The 19,975-nt window shown below is 39.6% G+C and overlaps 1 protein-coding gene across 2 annotated transcripts; it reads left to right on the top strand.

The window, feature by feature from the left end:
• The first annotated feature begins 4,027 nt into the window (after positions 1-4,027).
• On the top strand, positions 4,028-19,754 carry MBIP (MAP3K12 binding inhibitory protein 1). 2 transcript variants are annotated; one of them, XM_075426689.1, is made up of 9 exons: positions 4,028-4,197; positions 8,314-8,433; positions 10,162-10,383; positions 10,484-10,580; positions 11,934-11,999; positions 13,591-13,743; positions 16,347-16,444; positions 17,764-17,802; positions 18,808-19,754. In XM_075426689.1, exons 1-9 carry the CDS (start codon positions 4,075-4,077, stop codon positions 18,913-18,915), a joined length of 1,026 nt encoding a protein of 341 aa, XP_075282804.1. In that variant the 5' UTR covers positions 4,028-4,074; the 3' UTR covers positions 18,916-19,754. The 2 variants fall into 2 exon arrangements, with proteins under 2 accessions (XP_075282804.1, XP_075282803.1); XM_075426688.1 differs by having other exon boundaries at positions 18,805-19,754.
• The last annotated feature ends 221 nt before the right edge of the window (positions 19,755-19,975 follow it).

The following is a 19,975-nucleotide window of genomic DNA, read 5'->3' as shown; positions in this document are numbered from 1 at the left end:
TCTGTTCTATTGTAATGCAGTGAGTAGGATACTATCAATTTTCTATTTATAAATAGAGATAATTTAGAGCCGCACTGATAATCTGAATATTAAGGAAAACTACATTTACAGCAGTCAGTGTCAAGCTGCACCACTTGCCTGGGGCTCTGGGCAGAATTCAGGGTATCGTTTTTGTCTCTGAAGCTCCAAATGATTTCAGTTTCATTTGTTTCTGAAGTGTTGTCTTTTTGCCTTTTTACATGCTACAGCTCACAGAAGCAGAAGTACACAGCATAAGCTTTTCAATTCAGGAGAAAAATCTGCTTATACGTTACACAGGCTCCTTAGCTCAGCACTTCACTCTAGCACAGCAAACCTCAACCACTGGTAGAGTCTGCAAAGCACTCACCTTTCTCTGGGTGATACTTAGGGACTAAATTAAAGTGCGAGTTCAGAAATTATGTTAACGTATTATTCAGCAGAAGAAATAGTGCTAGTAATTATGACAGTGGTGTCCAGCAAACAGAACTTAGGTCAATTTATTAAAGCCTACTGTGATTTTAAAGTGCTAAAAGGCACCTAGAGTTGGGAAGATGTGTGTATCTTGATCATTTTATGAACCAAATAAAAAGGAGCAATAGTCCAAAACCAAAAGAAAATTCTTTTCCAATCGAAAATAATTTTCTCTCAAACAATGGTATTTGCTATTGAAGAACTTAGTGGTTTTGTGTTTATATTTTTCAAGGTGGTTTTGACAGGACAGGCTTTTATACACCTCAGAGATCCATTTCAGGGATCAAAGCTGCAGAAGATTTAACATTATCGTGATAACTCTGTCCCTGAATGTTGAAAGCAATTCCAGATTATTCCCTCCCTTGGTAGTCACATTATTAAAATATCTGAAAGTGGACATTACTGCCAAGTTACACATCTTTAAATCTTCTGATCTCTCTTTCTAAACTAGTATCTCTGTCTTCGGCTATCCACTTCTTGCCAGTTTTCTACAAATTCCCTCCAAATTCCCAGTATCTTTCCAGCAATGAGAGCTTCCAATGTTTTATTGTTTCACCAGCTTTAGTGAGCATGCCATGTAATTTCCTCTATCTTTATGGGAGGCCTGGATTCACTGTGGGCAGCTTTACTGCCAGAGGCGATTCCAAGTGTATTCATTTTTACTGTGCAGTACATGCAGTGAGCATATAATAATCTTTTGGAACCATTCTGCTCTGGTCTGTCTCTTGCAGTAGAAATGAATGTTTAACATACTTCGGCTTAGCTGTATTTGCACGTTTTTTCCCTATTCTCATTTTCTCACATGCTCTTATTTTTCTAATCCCTTATATCGCTTTGGATTATTTCTGGTCTCTTCGTGCTTGCACAATGCATTAAATAATTTAATCTGTGAAATTTCAGATGATACCGCAATTATTCAGCTAGCAGCTGCAACATGGATCAAGGCCTTCTAAGACAGTGAAAGGAGGAAGAACATCTGTGCCCTCTTTAGCCATAGGAATCAGTCCTGTTTCTCTAAGAGAAGACATTTGCCATCAACAGGAAGAAGGCCAAGATCCAGTTTCTGTTTAGTAAATAATAGGTGGACATCAACAACTCTACAGACTACTGCACGGTCTTTTGCTTACTTTTCTGGTAATAATCACTGTATAAATAATGGTACATCACCTCCACCTTCTCTTGATATCCTTCACATTCATTCATCATCCCTTATATTTCCATGTGTATGGCAGCATAACCTCCAGTATCTTTCTGACATTTATATGCTTATGTCTGTATTTTTCATTTGAAAGCTTTTGTACCCCAAAACAATCTCTTGCTAAAAGTAAAGATAACATGCTTAAAAGTAAAGGAAAGATTTCAGGTCTCTCAACTAACAAAGTTATATCTAGCCACTGCTAAAGTAGGCATACACCTGCTCCATCACTCCAGGAAAGCTGTATTTTTCAGAAATGGAATATCAGGTAGCTGAGCATTCAAGACTTGAAGTTAAAACTTGGTTCAAACGTCTGGACTTGATCTATCTTTGCAGGTCATTGGAAATTCAGTCAGGGCAAATTGCTTCCTCTGACAGTGAGAAGCAACAATCAATGCCAGGGTGTTACATCTGTGCTCCATATTCTGCTCTGGCCAGAAAATTACTTACATGTTTATTCAGTATTATAGTGCTGGTAGGGGAAGGGGAAAGGGGACAGTGTTTTCCTTTCTTCTTGAAAGCTTCACGGTTTGATCCAAGTGAGACGATTACATTTTGTAGTGTTGCTTCAGCTGCCTGTCCAGAGGCAAAACTGCAAGAGGCCAGGCAGGCTGAAGCAGCCAGTCCTTGACCATGAGCTGGAATTAGCATTGTTGGACAGAACTGCAAAATAAAGTTTCACAGTCTTTCTTACCTGACTACCATGCTCTGTGTACACATTCGAGATATTGTAATTTGACAAAAACAGTATTTTTGCAGGAATTAAGTAAATTCCTCTACATTTCAGAGCTTCCAAATCAGCAACACATTCTGCAGTGAGCATTTCTGAATCCAAGCAGTGGTTCTCATGGTTCTCATCATTTGAATCCAGCCAAATGCCATCTAGCTCACCTTAGGTAAGATATTCTTGCAAAATACAGCTCTCCATGAAATGTACTTGTAATCATTGGCACTGAAGTCCTCTTCGGAACTAATTTTCCTCTGGAACTGAGCAGGACTTTCTCTACTTGAGTATTCTCAAATATTTAAGTTGGTTGCTGAATGGAGAGGTAGAATACTATGTCTTCATTTAGTAGGATTTATTTTCACTAAATTAAGGCAAGTTTTATCTGGATACTTTAGAGAGGAATGTCATTAAAATACTCCCCAAAATATCAGTCAAATAAATTAATCTGCCTTTCTAACATTTTAAGAATACTTTAACATTTGTATATACAACAGCACTCACCATTTCACAATAGAATAAAAAATATTCGAAGGGGGAAGGAATGGGAAGAGGTATGAAGGTTAAAGGATCAAAACCAGGGTATCAAAGGAAACATCAGGTAGCAAATCTTTGTCAGCATTCATACCGTCCTAGGAAAAACATCACATAGACTATCCTATCGGGAATAGAGCCTTGCAAGCCCCATAACCAGACTACTCTGACAAACCTGCTCCTGGTGGAGCTTGCTGTCACCAGAAGAGCCGAGGCTTTGAAGAGAAGCATATACGACTGTAAAGAGGGGAAGGTATAACCAGGAAAGCACAGCTGGAACAAGCACAGCAATCTGATCAACACACACGCATTGCCCTTCCCTCCATGACCGGGCACCCAGCGGAGGCACTCCTCTGAGCGCGCCTGCCCGTGCCCGAGCCCACAGCTCCACGGAGGCCGCTGAAGGATGGGAAGGAGACAAGGGCGAGGCAGCAAGGTGACCTCGCGGGGAGAGGACACCCCACAGGAGCTGCTGCAGTCCAGGGTGCAAAGCCTGGTGGCACCAAAGGTGGGACCAAAGCGGCACGCAGAGGCGGGCCTACACGCCTGGGCCAACACCGTGGCTCTGCCACCACTGAGGTGGTCTGTCACCTGGCGGCTGCAACGGACCTGAGCTGAGAGCAGCTTCTGGGTCCCAGAGAGGTCTGAGAAAAGAGCAAGAGCTGTGATGCTTCCTCAGGCGTGGGAAACGGGGCCACGCCGGAGGGACAGGTACTGCAGGAGAGGGTCCTCCGCACAGCACGGAAACCCGGGGTCCAGAGGGCTCAGGCAGAGCCTGGCCAGGACAGCCGGGCCTGAGGCTGCCTCCACGGCCCGGGCCCTGCTGCCGCCGCTCCTACGCGCCGGGGCAGAGCAGTCCCCAGCCGAGCACGGCAGCCGGGCTCAGAGGCCCGGGAGGAAGCGAGGAAGCCCCTCGACCCCAGCGCTGCCGGCAGCACAGACCGGCCCAGCCCGGCGCTTCCAGCTGGACCCCCCCGACGCAGGCCGGCCTCGAGATAGCAGCCCGCGATTGGCTGCTGCGCCTGCCCATCAGCCCCCGGGGGCGGGGCTAGCGGGCGCGGCCACCCGAGGGGTTCGTCATCGCGGAGCGACGGCGGGGACGTTGGTGGCGGCGGCTGGGTCAGGTGTCATGGCGGCAGCGGCCACCAGCCCGCTCCAGCCCGGCGGGCACGTAGCGGAGTTCGGCGCCGACCCTGCGGCCTCAGAGGTGGCGAGCAGCGCCCTGCGCTCCTTGGCCGGGCTGGCGGGGCAGGTGAGTGCGGGGCGGGCGGAGGGGGAGGCCCGGGGTAGGGCTGGCCCGGGGCGCCGCGGGCCCCGCACCGCGCCCGGCTCACCCCGCCTTGGGGATCCCGAGCGGGGCGCGCTCCTGCTTCTCCCCGGCGTGCGGGGCCCTCCTGGGCTCCAGGGGTGAAGTACGGCGCCCAGGGGGAAAGAAGCCAGCCGCGAGCAAGGGAGCGGCCTGGCTGCCGGGCCTGCGGGAGCGGCGGGAGCCCGGTCGGGGCCGGGGGCTGGCGGTGCAGTCCGGCCCGCCCGGCGTGGGCAGCCCCCGGCAAGTGGCCGTGCCTCTCGGTGACGGGACGTCTCGTCTCACTTCGTAGTTTGACGGATGGGCTCTCCCATGGGAAACTGCCCTCTGCCTAATTGTTGTAGCTTGGCAATTAATGATTCTGGATTGAAAAGCTGCTACAAGCTTACTGTGCGTCAAATCAAAATAAATGGTCGGGAACTGGAAGTTAGCCTTGCCCGGGTAATAACGTGCTAGGAGACACGCACCGCAGCTCAGTGGGTCGGGATTTTTAAAGCAGCTTTGCTCCGTGGTACTGCAGCTGAAACACCTATTGTAGGTTTAATAATGGCTATGAATTATTTAACAGATGTTACGGTAGTGGTGGGAGGCCCTTATCAGGAGAAGATTTGAGCAACAACTTAATTATTACCATAAATAATTTACAGATTAATTCATTTTCCACTGTGGAACCATATACATAGTTCTGTGAAGGCAGTAGAAGCACACTCTTGCTTCTCAAATTAGCGGTTTGAAGGTTTGGGGCCAGATGATGAGCGATATCTGCGGGAGACAATATAACTTGATATATGAATATGTTATAGAAGTACTCAGAAATGGACCCTGTTAGATACAGAGGCGGTTTAGTAGTAGCTGCTGACTAATCTGAAATTGTTTTTTAGAGCATTTCACCTCTCATCTGAATAGAATCGTGTATTATGTTTGTTTCTCACCTCAAAGTCTGCTAGTAATTGTCTCAATTTTCAAACAAAAGCCATCCAAAATGAAGAGCCTGAAAATCCAGGCGTGTATTGTGTATCCTGACAATCCTGTCTGTGTGTTGAGGATGAAATATCCCATAGTTCTTCCTAGTGAAAATTCTAAGTGTAATCAATGAAGAACTAGTGACTGTCATTTTATCTAGATGCGTCACTGTCATTCACACTGGTGTTCCTACAGTGTTAACATGGGTGAAAAGTTGAACTCTTGTATTTGTGAAAAACACAAAGAAGAATAAAGGAAAAGCTTCTTAAACTCTTAACTAGGGTACTCATCACAAGTTTAATGAATTGTTTTCAGGACTACATTAAACACTCTAGTTTCTTTGTCTTCTTCAGTAGCTTACTTGTTCTCCAGAGTTTGTTCTGTGTCTAGCATGTCACTGGAGGGAGCTTGGTGATTTTTAACAACATTTATGTGTGCACAGACAATGGCAAGTGACTGGTTTGGAGTTGCTACATCCCTTCAGTAGAGCCGCAGTAGTTACGGTGCAGAGTAAAATTGTCTTCATTGGCATTTGGAGCGTGTTCTTTCCATGACAGCAAACCAATTTTACTGTGCACTGCACTGTTACGCTCTTGTCTGCCAGCACTTGAGTTCTGGTGGATTTAACTGTGGGGTGTTTTACCAGCTTACTGACTCTAGCAATCCATCTTGCATTTTTGACTGAAACTACTGATTCCCTGTTTCCCTTTTACAGACATGAGTGATCATGTGCCAGATCGTTAGCTGTCACAGTCTGTAATCTGTCATAGTAGTTTAAATTGAATTTATGCTAGCAGGTTGGACTGTAAACAGAAATATTTCTGGCACAGGGATTTTTTTACTACAGTAGTCACTTGCAGCACAGTGACTAGGAGGACATCTGGGAATAGCAACTCTTGAAACCAGTATGACTGATCATGAAAAGTTCTTTAAACTCCCAGTGATAGTCAGTGTCTTTCATTAAACAATTTCAAAGGGCTGAAATGACTTATGATCCTGTAAATTGCTACATAACCACCTGTGGGCTTGTAAATATACAAAGGCTTTGAAGTTACCAAATGACAGAATTTATGAACGTGCTTGTCACAGTTCTTGTCAGTTGAAGGAAATGAAACACTGAGAAAACTAATTCTGTTGTACTAGAAACATGTTTGAATGCAGGAGGGGTTTATCCTTTACTTATATTTAAAACCAATGTGTATGAGTTTAATATATTACTGGTCTCTTAATTATTCTAAGTCAGAAGCTCTGTTGTTTTTGTACATTGAACCACCTGGACAGGAGTCGCACACTATGGTATGAAGGCACACATCAGCTGATTCTTTTTGAAATAGGAAGCTTATTAGGAAATTGCAGTAGGACTTCTATTTTGTTTCATTATGATGACTTATGTCTGTGCCTTTTTTACCCTGTCAGTGGACTGTAATGTAGCTTATAGCAGATGTTACTCTAGAAACTTTGGGAAGAAATACGTGCTTCAGATGATCACATACACACAATGGCTTTATTCTTAAAGTAAAGTTTTATTCTTACTAAATTCTAAGTACATTCTTGATTTTGTAAGGCGTTCAAAACTAGTATTTCCTAAACCATTACTTTCCCTACATCTTACGTAGTTTAAATACTCAACAGGAATAACAATTTGTGTGAAAATTATCTAAAATATGTTATATATCTAGTCAGATCATCTTCTTTGCTGTGTAATTTGGAATCTAACACTGGATTTAACAAGGCTGTTCTCTGGCTGAAGAAGGAAGGCTTAGGCTTATATCACAAAATTGTGATAATGCTATAATTTAAAACTAATGAAGAATAACTTAGTACCCACTGCTTTGCCTTCAGAATGGTGAAGGCACTCTTGCATTTAGTTCTCGTTGTTTCCTTGTACACTGTGTGGTGGATTCAGGAAACAAGTGCATGTGCGTTCTGTGTTCTCGTCCATAATATTTGATGCTGTTAGAAGTTAGGTATCTTTAGACTGTATGTTTAAGTCCACTTCTGTTATCTGCCTGATGTCTTTTTTTTTTTTTTTTTTTTAAATAAATGGAAGAAGTGAGGTGTAAGCATGCAAGTAGGCCAATGACTTGGGATTTCTGTGCCTCAAAACAGAGTACCTGTTGGACTTAGAATTTGGGGGAATCACTTACGAGTTGTTTGGTTAGAGGATAACCTGCCTGGCTTTGGGAAATGAAAGCGCTTGTTACTTCGAGATCTTGAGAAGAGCTTTAGTGTAACAGAAGTGGCAAAGCTGGATGTGAAAGTGTAGTTCCTTAGTGATTATTAGCAATCAGCTTTGTATTAGAAAGTGAAAGGTGTTTTTTTTTTTTTTTAGCTTATAGAAGATACATAATTCCTTTAAATAGAACTTCAGTTTCACTATGTGTGTTTGTCTTTATTGCTTTGGGAGTTAAACATTGCAGTTCCTTGGCAAAGAGAACAGACTATGGCAATTGTTCTTTTGATCTGAATGTGTATAAAAGGAGATAGTGTGATTTGGAAATGGGTTTGGTAGTGGTGCTTTGTGGTCTAGGGTTTGTTTAACCTCGAGATTTTTTAAATGATTGGTTTTTTTTAAACACTATGTTTAATATAAAGCCTGCTTTGGATTAGCAGCAAGGGAAAATTTCAAGAATGTGGCATGGTGCATTATCGAGACCTTGGTCACACAGGCATAGATCGCTTTGCAAATCAGAATAAAATACATGAACTCACAGGAGACTGCCATCCTGGGTGCATGTTTCTTCCTACTGGTGGTTCTATCATCTGTTCAGAGAAATAAATTGAGTGATTAACGTGAACAGTATGTTTTTGTACGATAGTTAATTGAATTGAGAATTGACTAAAGGTCAAATTAATAGAATGTAAGTGTGATGAGGTAGTAAGGAATTTTTAATTTTTGAATATACTGTACAAATACTAGCTTTGAAAATGACAGCTGCTTGAATTATAATTAGTGTCAAACCTCTCTGATGTCCCCATATAAAAATGGGGTCTGTATGAGACTGAGCGTAATACTTGTCCTGTAGAAGTCTTGTATACTTTTGTGACTTTAATACAACGTAACGACATAAATTTTTGTTGTGTTTTGTCCACTTGAAGCTTAACCTTGGAGACGATATCGTGAAAGTTGTAATCGATTGGAGCAAGCTTCAAAGCACATCAGCACTTCAGCCAACATTGCTCTTTAGTGCACTTCAGCAACATATTTTATGTTTGCAGGTAAATATTTCATTGGACACATTCAACTTGACAAAAGTGATCAACAACGGAATGTAGTTACATTATCTAAACTGTACAGTTTCAGTTGTTTTGATCATATATTGCTATGTCCAACAAAAAAGAGCGCAAAAGTATTGTATGCCTGGGATTCCACTGTGCTTCATAGGTGCTTACACTTACAGATTTTTCAGATTAGTGGTGGGAATAGCCACTGGAGGTGAGCAGGCTGAATAAATGCAGCCTCATTGATTTCTAGACTTGCATTGTAAATGTGATACATTTCCATCTATGGTGGGTTATAATTAAGCAATAAGACACGGCAGGTGTGTGTCATGCTATGATAATGATTCCATGCGTTGGGTGAGTTTTGAGGCTCATGGAGTGCTTTCAGTGGTTCAAGAAGTGGCATTATCCCAGCATGACACATCCTGGAGTGTCTTACTGCAATTAAATATATTTTCAGCGTAGCTTTTTTTTTTTTTTTTTAAAGAGTAATTTCTTTGACATTAATGTCTCATCTTGCCAAGTAGCCAGTCACCATTACTGTCATTTCTTTTAACTATTTGAAACTTTCCAACCCTGCCAAAAGTACATGTAATTTAGTTGCATGGCAGGGAGGGTGAGCAGTTTTTCATCTGGTAACCGAACAGTATTTTGACCTTGATAGTTCATCTGTAAAAGGTGGGGGTTTGAATACCTGTTTTTTGCTTCAGCTAGTCAATGAATTATTTCAAATGTGTAGTACTGAGAGGGTTAAAAAGGAAGTTCCCATATTTGCTTGTCTGTAGGTAAAAGAAAGACCCTTTATGTTTTCCAGGCATCCACCAAATCTTTGGTGTGATAAACAAAAAGAGAAAATATGCAAGATAAAAGGCAGTAAAAATTACATCCATCTGTAAGAACACTGCAAATAGGTGTTTGATTCCATTTCAGGAAATGTGACTGGTAAAAATCATGTTGTCTTAAAAAAAAAAAAAGTTATTTCTAGAGGAAAAATAAGCAGTGAAATTCAGCATGGAGGAAACTGGTAAAAATTAGAAAAGGGAGTGTGACATATATATGTACTGAGGTTTTGTTATTACATCTTGCATAAGAGTTATTGCAGTAGAATAATAAGCATTTATTTTTGCTGCTACAAATGCCAGTGCATTCTCCCATTTAATTTCATGACCTAAGTAGATAATCAACCGTGTCAAGAAAAGCATGTGTTCAGCATAACGCCTGTATATTTCATGTCTGTGTTCTCTCATTCGCTTGGGCAACTGCAGTTTCAAGTGGAGAATGTAGTGCCGTGGCGATAAAGTAAAGGCTTTACAGTGTGAAAGCATTGGCTTTCCTGTTAAGGAGGAAAAATACTAAGCCTTACTGTTCTGAGTAGGCATTTGAATGACATGTTAATTAAGTGGCATTGGTGCCAACGATTGAAGCTTTGATTTAGCTAGTAGCAGACAAGTAGCAGGCAGATTTTCGCAGAAATTTGGGAGTTTTTCTATACAAACCTCTAAAAGACAGAGGTCAGAAAGGCCAGAATGATGGTGTGCACGCTGTTTGGAACTATAGCGCTTTTTTTGATTATTTTATTACTGTGTTCCATTAGAGACAGATGTTGTAATTCCTAAATTATTTCAGTTGGTCAGTTTTAGAAATTGTAGTAGTACTTGGCTTTTTGGTTTTGGGATTTTTTGGCTTTTTTTTTTTAACCCTAACATACTTGTTTTCTTTGTTTAGCCTCTTTTAGAGAAACTCCAGTCGTTGATTAAAGAGGAAAATATAGGCCGTGTTGAACCTGCAGGTAAAACAGAAGGCCAGACTTGTGAAACAAATTTACATGTTTACAATGGTAACTGTCAGACTGAAGAAAAGTGTGCAAGTTACGACTTGGGAGATCTGAAGGATGCTCATATTAATTTTGATCCAGAGGTGGTCCAAATAAAAGCTGGAAAAGCAGAAGTAAGTGATTTATCTAAACTTTAAAAAAAGCAAAAGACCTTTCTAAATTTGAAATTTAAAGAATGAAATAGATATATACCATCATGTTTATTACCTGCAGATTGACAGGCGGATATCAGCCTTCATCGAGAGGAAACAAGCTGAGATCAATGAAAATAATGTCAGGGAATTTTGCAATGTTATTGATTGTAATCAAGGTAACTGGCTAGCCAGACTTTAATGTTCATAGCAATTTAAGTTGTTTTTATTTTCATTTTTTTACTTTTCAAAAGCACTATTCTGTGTTTAAAACAGAACTTATATTTTAAGAGTAACTTTGTTTTAAAGTTAAGAACTTGCATGTGCACTGCAGATGTTGTCAGATAGACCAAAAAAAGAAAATAGTCACTACATTACAATGTTTAATGCATCCTATACAGTAATAGCTATAATCTTTCTGTATTCTAGTTAAATTACAAAGGAGTATTTTTTGCAATCAATTTGAATTTGTAGCTACTCAGAATAACTTTTTCTTTTCAACATTACTCATGCTATTGGTGTTTTTAATGTACCAACTGGCACAATTGGCTGTAGCTATAACCAAACAATTATAAATCCAGCTGCTAGGCTGGATCTCATCAGCATGATCAGTAACTGTGTAACCAAATACGTCTTAAAAGTGAAGACGCTTTTATATACATAAGTAGTACGGAGACACTTTCTAAGTACCTACGAACCCAGATGTACATTGTCTTTGTGATGTACTTATGCTTTTAGAGATCAAAGCTTACTGTTCTGTGAGCTTTATAGGAAGAGAGTTTAACTCCTTCAATATCATTTGGAATGAGAAAGACATCTGAAGTCTAGTAGAATATACTAGGTAGTAAAATACTGATTCCTAAAATTGTTAATTACACACAGAAGAAATGTTGATAAGACCTTCCTTTGTATGTTCAGGCATGATAAAATATGTGTAAAGCTTTGGTGTATATGAACAGAGATTAAAATATAAACATTAGAATAAACTAAGATGGTCTGTACTGTAGGGTTGTATGGTTAAACAAATTAAAGAAGTCACAGGGATCAGAATAAATGCAGGAAGGTGAGAAAAGAATGCTGATGACTAAACTACACCAGTCTAAAAATAGGAGGAGAAACAGTTTAAAAAAAAAAAAAACAAAACAGAAAACCAGAATAACAGTGGTAAGCAGGGAAAAGACTTCTGTACAAGTAGAAAGAAATAAGTTACAGAGAAATGCAGTGATAAGTAAGAACCAATTAAAATGTAAATTGGAAGAAATTTGGTCTTGATCCAATAAACTTTTATTTACACATGTGCATACATTTATATAAGTGACTTATCCAATTAAAAACCAGTAGGTCCATGCAAGTGTGTGAAACTAGTAATGAGCAAGTGTTTATAGAGTGAATTAAGTATTTTTAATGTTTTTATTCTATGAAAAATTTTAATTTGATTTCTTAAAAACCTCAAAGCTGATGGTGGTTAGAATATTTTAGAAATTGTAAATACATAATTAGGACCTCAATTTATATTATTATTATTTATTTAGAAAATAGCTGTGCCAGAACAGATGCAATTTTCACACCCTACCCTGGATTTAAAAGCCACATAAAGGGTAAGCAACTATTTTAATATCCGTTTATTAAGAGTGTCCAGATAGAACAGCACTAATGAATTTGTGACTTAAAAACTTTTTATAGAATGCTCCAAAAAGGCAAACTTAATGTATTGATTTTTGACTCTAGCGAGTACTTTTACATCATTGCTTGCTTCTCCAAGGTTTTCAATTCCATAACTGTTTCATTAAGCTGATGGTTATGCACCCAAGACCAAAACAATGTAGCCTATTTTCATTGTCTGAAAGAAAAGATGCAAAAGATAAAGCAGGACACAGAAGCTGAACAATTCTTAGTTTTTCTTCTGAGGTGAAGCCAGCAGACCAATTAAGGACTTGAGATTAAATGAAATTATATTCCATTTTTCGTTAGTCGGTGTAAGTATATTGAATTAGAAAATAGTTTTGGGACACAGTGGAAGTTCCAAGACATAGATTTATGGGAAGTGACAAGCTGGGGAGCAAGCTTACGACTGCACTAGCTTTTGGAGAGGAGCAAGGAGTGCAGAAGTGATTGTCCAACAGAGGTTATGTAGAAAAGAGTGCTTGTCCATCTACTGCTCTCTAGGCGTACACAAGTTACTCTGTGTTTAAAAACGAACAGAATCTCCAAAATGAGAGTGAAAGCAACCCTCTCTTCCATTTTTGAAAGTGGTAGTGTTCAATTATCCACTTGATACTGGTTCTAGAAACCAATTCATTACTCTGAATTCTAGAATTCAGAATGCTGTGAAGTGCAATAATATGTATAAGCATTGACAGGCCTGGTGAGCTAAGAGGGAGATGGGGAAGTGAGTTTGAGTTTAGAATCTTTCACTAAGAACCCCTTTCAGTAGTCACTTTTTAAAATTGAGTGCTAGTTTCTAACTTGGGTGGTAGCGTATTACAGGAAAAAAGAAAAGTTTGCACTTACGTATTAGTAATACCCAAACAGTTGATAACTGAAACGTGAATAACACTTAGAAAGGAACTGGAAGTAAAACCAGCATTCTCAACCAATTGAGAAATTGAGGATTTAAAAAGAAGTGACCAAAATCTTCTGATGAAGACATGGTTCAGCAGGGGGAAAAAATAGACCCAGAGGCAGCTGAAGAGTTATTAAAGCTGTTAGCCAAATAACAAAAATCAGAAGAGAACTTCCTTGCTGAGACTTGTAGTGGTTCTGTTAGTTGTATACCTCCCCTCATCTTCATGTATTTATGATGCATCCTGTTGTGTTAGGTTTGGCCTCTTCTTTGCATTCACAACAGCTCACGTGTGCAATTGCTGACATAGATACCGGGTTTTCTGCTGTTTTTCAGCAGCTGACGACAAATTCTTGATACTGCCATTCTGCATGAATGTATGAGTAATTCTTTCACTTTGCATATGTACAGTCCTAGGTTTTTGTTTAGTTTAGTTACTCATGCAAAAATAGGAAAATACTTGTACTTGAACCTTTGATCTTAATGTATGTGGGACCCTTCACATCAGTGACTGGTGTGAAATTGGTTTAACACAGGTTTTCATAATTTAATATTTTGATTGGTTTAGTTAGATGTACGTTGTGTTTCATGTGCATGTATGTTAAATTTGTGTTCTCTTTACCTAGTTTCTAGGGTAGTAAATACATATGGACCTCAGACTAGATCTGAAGGAGCACATGGGTCCAGTCACAAAGCCAATGTACCTGTTCATGATTGTGGAAACCAAGCAGTTGAGGAGAGATTGCAAAACATTGAAGCACACTTACGGTTACAAACAGGTTTGTATCGTGTTTTAATTTTGATATCAGTGTGCCGGTTTGTACTGCAGTTATCATTACTGTAGTAAAACTGGGCAAGTCTATAAAAACTGTGACTGTAGAAAGCCACCAAAGGATTTAGTCACCCCACATACTACAATCTAATGTTTAGGTTCTTATGCCCAAAATGGAATCCAGATTTATGCCCAAATTAGGATGCTGAGTTAGTAAATCTGCAGTTGATGTGGCAAACGAGAAAGTGGCACTTCAGAATGGGATTTAAAACAATCTGGAATATTTGGAGGTAGGGGTTCTCCTTAGCCGGTGGAATCTTTCTGCCTTGACCCACTGAACAGGAAAAGCTGAGGTTAGGACTCAGTTCTGCTTCATAGGCACCTTGTGGGCTGGGGATAAGATGAACCCAAAAGACAGACTGAAGCCTTTTGCTGAAGGTGGATGACTCTTGAAATACAGTTAGGTGAGAAGCTTGTTTTCCAGAATGTGGGAAACTCATTGCCAGTACTTTCCTTTGGCCATGCAAACATGAGTCTACACCTTCCACTAAAATAAATGCCATAGCCATCAGGCTACTGACTTTTTAAAGTTGTTGCTTTCCTTGCCCCAGCCTCAGTTTTCTAGAATGTAAATCAGTGAGGCACTTATCAAGGAGGAATCCGTATTTTTCCTGAAAAATGTTTTCAAAACAGAACAGAAGCCCAGATCTTCACCTAATGTAGTGAATGTTCTACACATCACACTGCAGACACACACTGACTTTTTTTGTCTTCTGAGTACTGAATAGATGCCAATCTATTCTCTAAGAATATGGTGAACATTGTCTAGATTACTAGATTGCTGTGAATGCATACTGGATCAAAGTCCTCTGGCAGCAAGGAGAGTAGAATACTCCTAGATACTGTTGAGGCAGCAGTCGGAGCTTGACACTTAGCTGTGTAACTGTCTCAAAAATAAGGTGGCTTTTGTGGAAACAGAATTTGCAAGTGGCTGGCCAGCATTAAGGTTACTACGTGTAGTAGCTTTGGAATTTATGCATATCAGGGATAATGAGTGGGGTAGCTAAGGATGGCCTTTGCTTCCAGGTTGTGTCTATAATAGGTCACGTAATTTTGTTTGAAGGAACAGGTCAGCTAAACTACAGTATAGGGGAAGAGGATGAAACTGTGCAATTCCAGCTCAACTCATATCCAAAGCAGTATTCCTGGGGAGGGTCTCAGGGTCATTTGTTACTTACCCCAGCAACTGTGCAAAAAGCATTCATCTGAGCAGGTAACCTGCCTCAGCTGTCTGCTTGCCAGTTTTTGTTTCTGATAATTGAAAGAGTTGTTCTTGACTCAACAGCTGTTTATCAGAACAGCTTCTACTAGTGCTAGTACTGCTCTTTTCCCTTTACATTAAGAGATGGCAATATGAAGAAGAGCAGGAGGTTAGCCGATTTAGTAAGTAGCTGCTGAGTGATGAGCAGAGAGCAGAATGGAAGGAGGGAGGCTACCTGAAAAATTGTCTGTCTGAAGTGAGGAAATAGATGAATGGAAAAAAACCCCATCAGTAGTTTGTGGAATAGAATTGTCTTACCTAACAGGCCTAGAAATAAATGGAAATAGGTGGCAAGAAGTAAAAGCTTGCTAAGGCTTTGGACAGGGCTCTGAGCAACCTGATCTAGTTGAAGATGTCCCTGCTCATTGCAGGGGTGTTGGACTAGATGACCTTTAAAGGTCCCTTCCAACCCAATCTATTCTGTGATTCTGCTGTTCAGAACCAGACTATCATTTTAATTAGGATAGCCAGTAGTTAGTTGTGATAAACAGTGATTTCAGTTTATAGAATACTATGTAGCATAAATAACATGCTTTCTAAGGCTGATCTTTTGATCAGTTCTATTCTTACATGGGGAAACACGCCCAAGGTGCTGTAGTATAGCTGCAAACAGCAAATGGGTTGAGGTGGGGGTTTTTGTTGCTGTTGTTTTTGTGGTGTTTGTGAGTTTTGTTGTGGTTTGCTGTTTGGATTTGGGGGGGTGGGGTGGTTGGCAGTTTTTTGTTTGTTTGTTTGTTTTCCAGAGCTCTGTTGCTCGATTCCACACACACATTTCCCACCCCTGCCTCTCCCCTCTATGGCCAGGCAAACACTGTTCCTTGTCAAATGCAACTCATAGCTGTCTTCTAACCTCCAATACTCAGTGGAGATAGTTCTAAGTAAAACCTGTCTTAGATACCAACGCTGAATTCACATGTGGTCTGCCATCCCATCTGCTCCCTCCTGATGCTGCTGTCAGTTTTGGAGTGGTAACATTTGGTATGTGACCAATGTATTGTAAGAGTGATCATTAGTTGTTCCAGGGACCTTGTCAGACATATTTCAACCACCTGCATAAAGTTGTCTCTTGCATTCACTGATTGCACTGGCTTATCAATCAGAATGGTACTAATGATACCCAGAATGATGTTAATTGCCCTTCCTTTTTATCATCCCATCTGTTCAGTTTGTTTCAGCTGCTGGTTGATAGCTGGACTTGAAGAATTCACCTGTAAAACTTGGAATCTTTAGTTTAAAAAGTCATTCAAGCGCTTTTGCTGATTTCTTTGTATTTGTACTGGTGTATTTAGGTGGTCCTGTACCAAGAGACATTTATCAGAGAATTAAGAAGCTTGAAGATAAAATCCTTGAGCTGGAAGGACTCTCTCCTGAATATTTTCAATCTGTAGTAAGAATTTCTCTCAACTTCTTTTAGCATGCCTAAATACATTTGGGACTTTTGTGCTTAAATCTTTGATATACAGACAAAAACCTGAAGAGTCAGAGGGCAGACAGCTCTGGCTTGGTGTAATGGTTATATTTCACGTGCACCATCTATGTAAGTTCATATTTCTACCTAATTTGTCATTTGAAAGAAATTAGTATTTGGGGTGAGGGGAATTGCAGCCACTCAAGCTTAACTAATATGTAAGAAATGTATTATACTTGTTGGATTCCCCCCCCTCCCTCCACCTTAAAATCTGAAGTGTTTCTTATGACAAGAAAATTGACTAAAGTTTTGAGCTTGATACAAATAACTAATGGCTTAAATCGGCTGAAATCCTTTGGGCTTCTGTACATGATCTGATTACTAAATATCAGCTATGTGAAATAACTTCCAATAGGATGAGAGAGTAACCTCTTTAAAAATTGTTTTGTGCGATTCTGTGACTTTGGTTTCTTTGTTGCTAGTCTTCAGGCAGCGTTCTGGTAAACCTTAGCCTTCATTCACCGAAGGAGGTTAGGACAAAGAGAGCATTAGTTGTTGTTACATGAGGCTTTGCTTGGCTGTAGAAATTTCATGTCTGTTACCTTGCTCTTCTTTCCCCACGCGACAGTAAGAATGTCTCTTTGACAGTTGATCATATTTTAATTTATATGTTCTCCCTTGAGACCAGCCAAAGAAGAGTCAGCCATTAAAAATCAATAGCCATATTATAAATTTTTTGTTTCATTTTTTTGTTTGTGTTGGAGACCAATGGAGTCCTTTATTTGTGAGGCTATTCCTTCAAGTTCTTGGAAACCAGAAGTTAAAACATATGCTTTACATAATCTGAAATTTCTGCAGAAAGTTCTTTAGGATCTTCTCTAGAATAGGGATCTGGGAAAAATTTGTGATGGTGGCAATAGTAGCGTTGTGCAGTAATTAGCATTCTTTTTGTCTAAAGTTTTGCATAAATATCGGTGTGGATACCAGAAAATTTTAGTGAGAAAAATACTGACAGTTTCAAAAGCTGGATATTGATCTTGGTTTTGTCTGAAGGAAGTTGATAGTTAAGTTGATAGTTGTTGGCTGCCAAGCATGGAGAAGCTTCAACAGCTTCTGACTGCTCTCCAGTATTATTTCTTGTGATCCAAAGTACACTTAATTATAAAAGAGATTTCTTTAATCCATGGAATAACAGTCAGTGTTCTTTCTGTACTTCAAAGACTCTTGTCAACATTGTTACAGAATTACTTGTCTGTCAGTGCAACATTAAGTCTGTTTTGATTATATCTTTTCTTTAGAACTGTTCTGGCAAGAGGAGAAAGGTTCAACCTCCCCACGTAAGTGCTGTTAACTTTTGTTTACCTTAAGTTTAGAATGTTCTGAGTGAAAAGTAATCAGAAGTTCTACCAAGCAGATATCTAACTTCTCAGAAATAGCTGCATCAGTATTGGATAGCTTGCTTGCAAAGAAGAGAGGGGGAAGGAGAAAGAAAGTTAATGGGTGTCACAATGAAGTGAGTCTTCTAAGAGTCTGTACTAGGGTAGGTTGGTTAGTGTTTTCACCAGTTAGAAGGATAAATAAATTAATCTGTAAGGATGTTAATCAAGCTGGGCGTAACAAGCAATTTGTGAATTCCGATCAGCTTCCTAGTAATGTCTTCTGATTGTGTTTTGTGGCATGGTGGTTTTTCTTGATTATTTTTTTTTTTTTTAAGTTTTTTTTTAATTTGCTTTATTGGTTTATGAAAAGACAATAGAAGTAGAAAAGGCTGGCTTGGCAAAAGTGTTGCAGAAAGACCTGACATTATAGCATTATAGCAGATATTACCTTAAGTCAGTAAGACTTGCCATTTTCACAACACCATCATGTAAGGGAATGCATTAATCGCGTGACATATTTTTGAAAAAAGGATGATGACCTGTTCTTTGTGTAAGAAGAGATCAGAAGAAATTGTCATGTTAAGTGGGCATAGAGGAGATTGGTGTTGGGCAATAGGAGAAAACCCTTCAGTTGTGAAGCCAGGTTCTACAGGGTCTAGATAGTCTCGTCCAATGTTTTAACATCAGAAGATTTCTGGTTTTTTACGAACAGGCTAAACAAGCATCTAATGGAAATAGCGTGGATATCTATGTGTTGATCCATGATTAGGACTGTCAGTTTCTTCTGTTTACATTCTTTTTCTTTCAAGTTTAAATAGCCATAGACTAGATTCAGACAATTCTGCAAAAGCATTTCGATCATTTAGTGTGATATGCAGTGACCTCAAGTATCAAGTGCTAGGCCACTTCTCTAGCAGTTACAAGATGTAAATGATTCTGGTTTTTATTTTGTTCTTTTAGCAGAACTATTCATTGGCTGAACTTGATGAAAAGATCAATGCTATAAAACAGGCATTACTGAGGAAAACAAAAGAAAGTAAGTCCAAGGAGGCTGAGCGGCTTCTTCGATGAGGGGGGGGGGGAAAGAAAAGTCTTTTCAGAATCCTCATCACGCCTTACATATATGTAAACCGTAGACCTGAGTAGTGTTTGTCGGGGATGACTTTAGCAAAGAAAGCAAAGCATGCATAGAAGATCCTTTTGGATGATCTTGAAAGCTTTCTTTCAGAAGAACTCATTTAAAAACAGTCTTATTAATGAAATAGTTCCTTTAAAATGAAGAATGTTTCAGGAATAGCATTCTAGTAATCCATTCCCTTCTGTTATAAAGGAGGATTGCAGCATTGTTCGTGTGTGCATACAAAAGCTACATTTTACATGCAATTCTCGATCATTGAATATTAAAATGTCTTTTGAATACTTTTTGTGTAAGTAATCTGCATAGACTTGTGAAATAAATTTAAATACTTCTTCCTAAGTAAACTGTCTTGGGAAAAAAAATTACAGAAACCCTTGCAGTATGCATGCTTACCTGCATTTTTTTCCATATTTGTCACTGATTTCACAGCTGTTAGAAATGCAGCAAAATGCATTTCTGTTTGAAAGATGGTTATGGAAATCCTGTGTATGTAAATAGAGGCACCTGTTCTTCAATTCTTCAGTGTCCTGTAGGAATTCAAACTTCATACTTTGCTAACAAACTTCATATATTCTAAAGACTGCAGGGGGGGGGGTGAGGAGCATGTCAGCAGGCATCAGCTTCCTTTCCTTCTACGTGCATGCTTACATGATTCTGAAGCATGGATGCTGGGTGCGTAGTTTAAATTAATGTGAAACATTTTGCCACTCACTGAAGTGTGATTTTGTTTGTTTTGGTTTTTTTAAATAAACCATTTTCTATTTATACCAGTTCTTTTGTGTATTTGCTGTCTCTGTCTTTATTCCAGCTTAGAAGAAAAGCAGCTGTTACAGAGGGAGTATTTTACGTTAACTGCTCTGCTTACAGCAATCGTACTGTCGATGTCCCTGTATCAGTCTGTGACAGGTGTTATGGACAGTAGTGACTGGACACGGTCTTGCATTTTGAAGAATAGCAGGCATTTCCTGTGATTCTGTTTTTACCTAGACTAAC

This window comes from Opisthocomus hoazin, chromosome 7 (genome assembly GCF_030867145.1).
Source record: "Opisthocomus hoazin isolate bOpiHoa1 chromosome 7, bOpiHoa1.hap1, whole genome shotgun sequence".
In the NCBI taxonomy this organism is placed as follows: domain Eukaryota; kingdom Metazoa; phylum Chordata; class Aves; order Opisthocomiformes; family Opisthocomidae; genus Opisthocomus; species Opisthocomus hoazin.
This window is presented reverse-complemented; position numbering and strand designations above follow the sequence as displayed.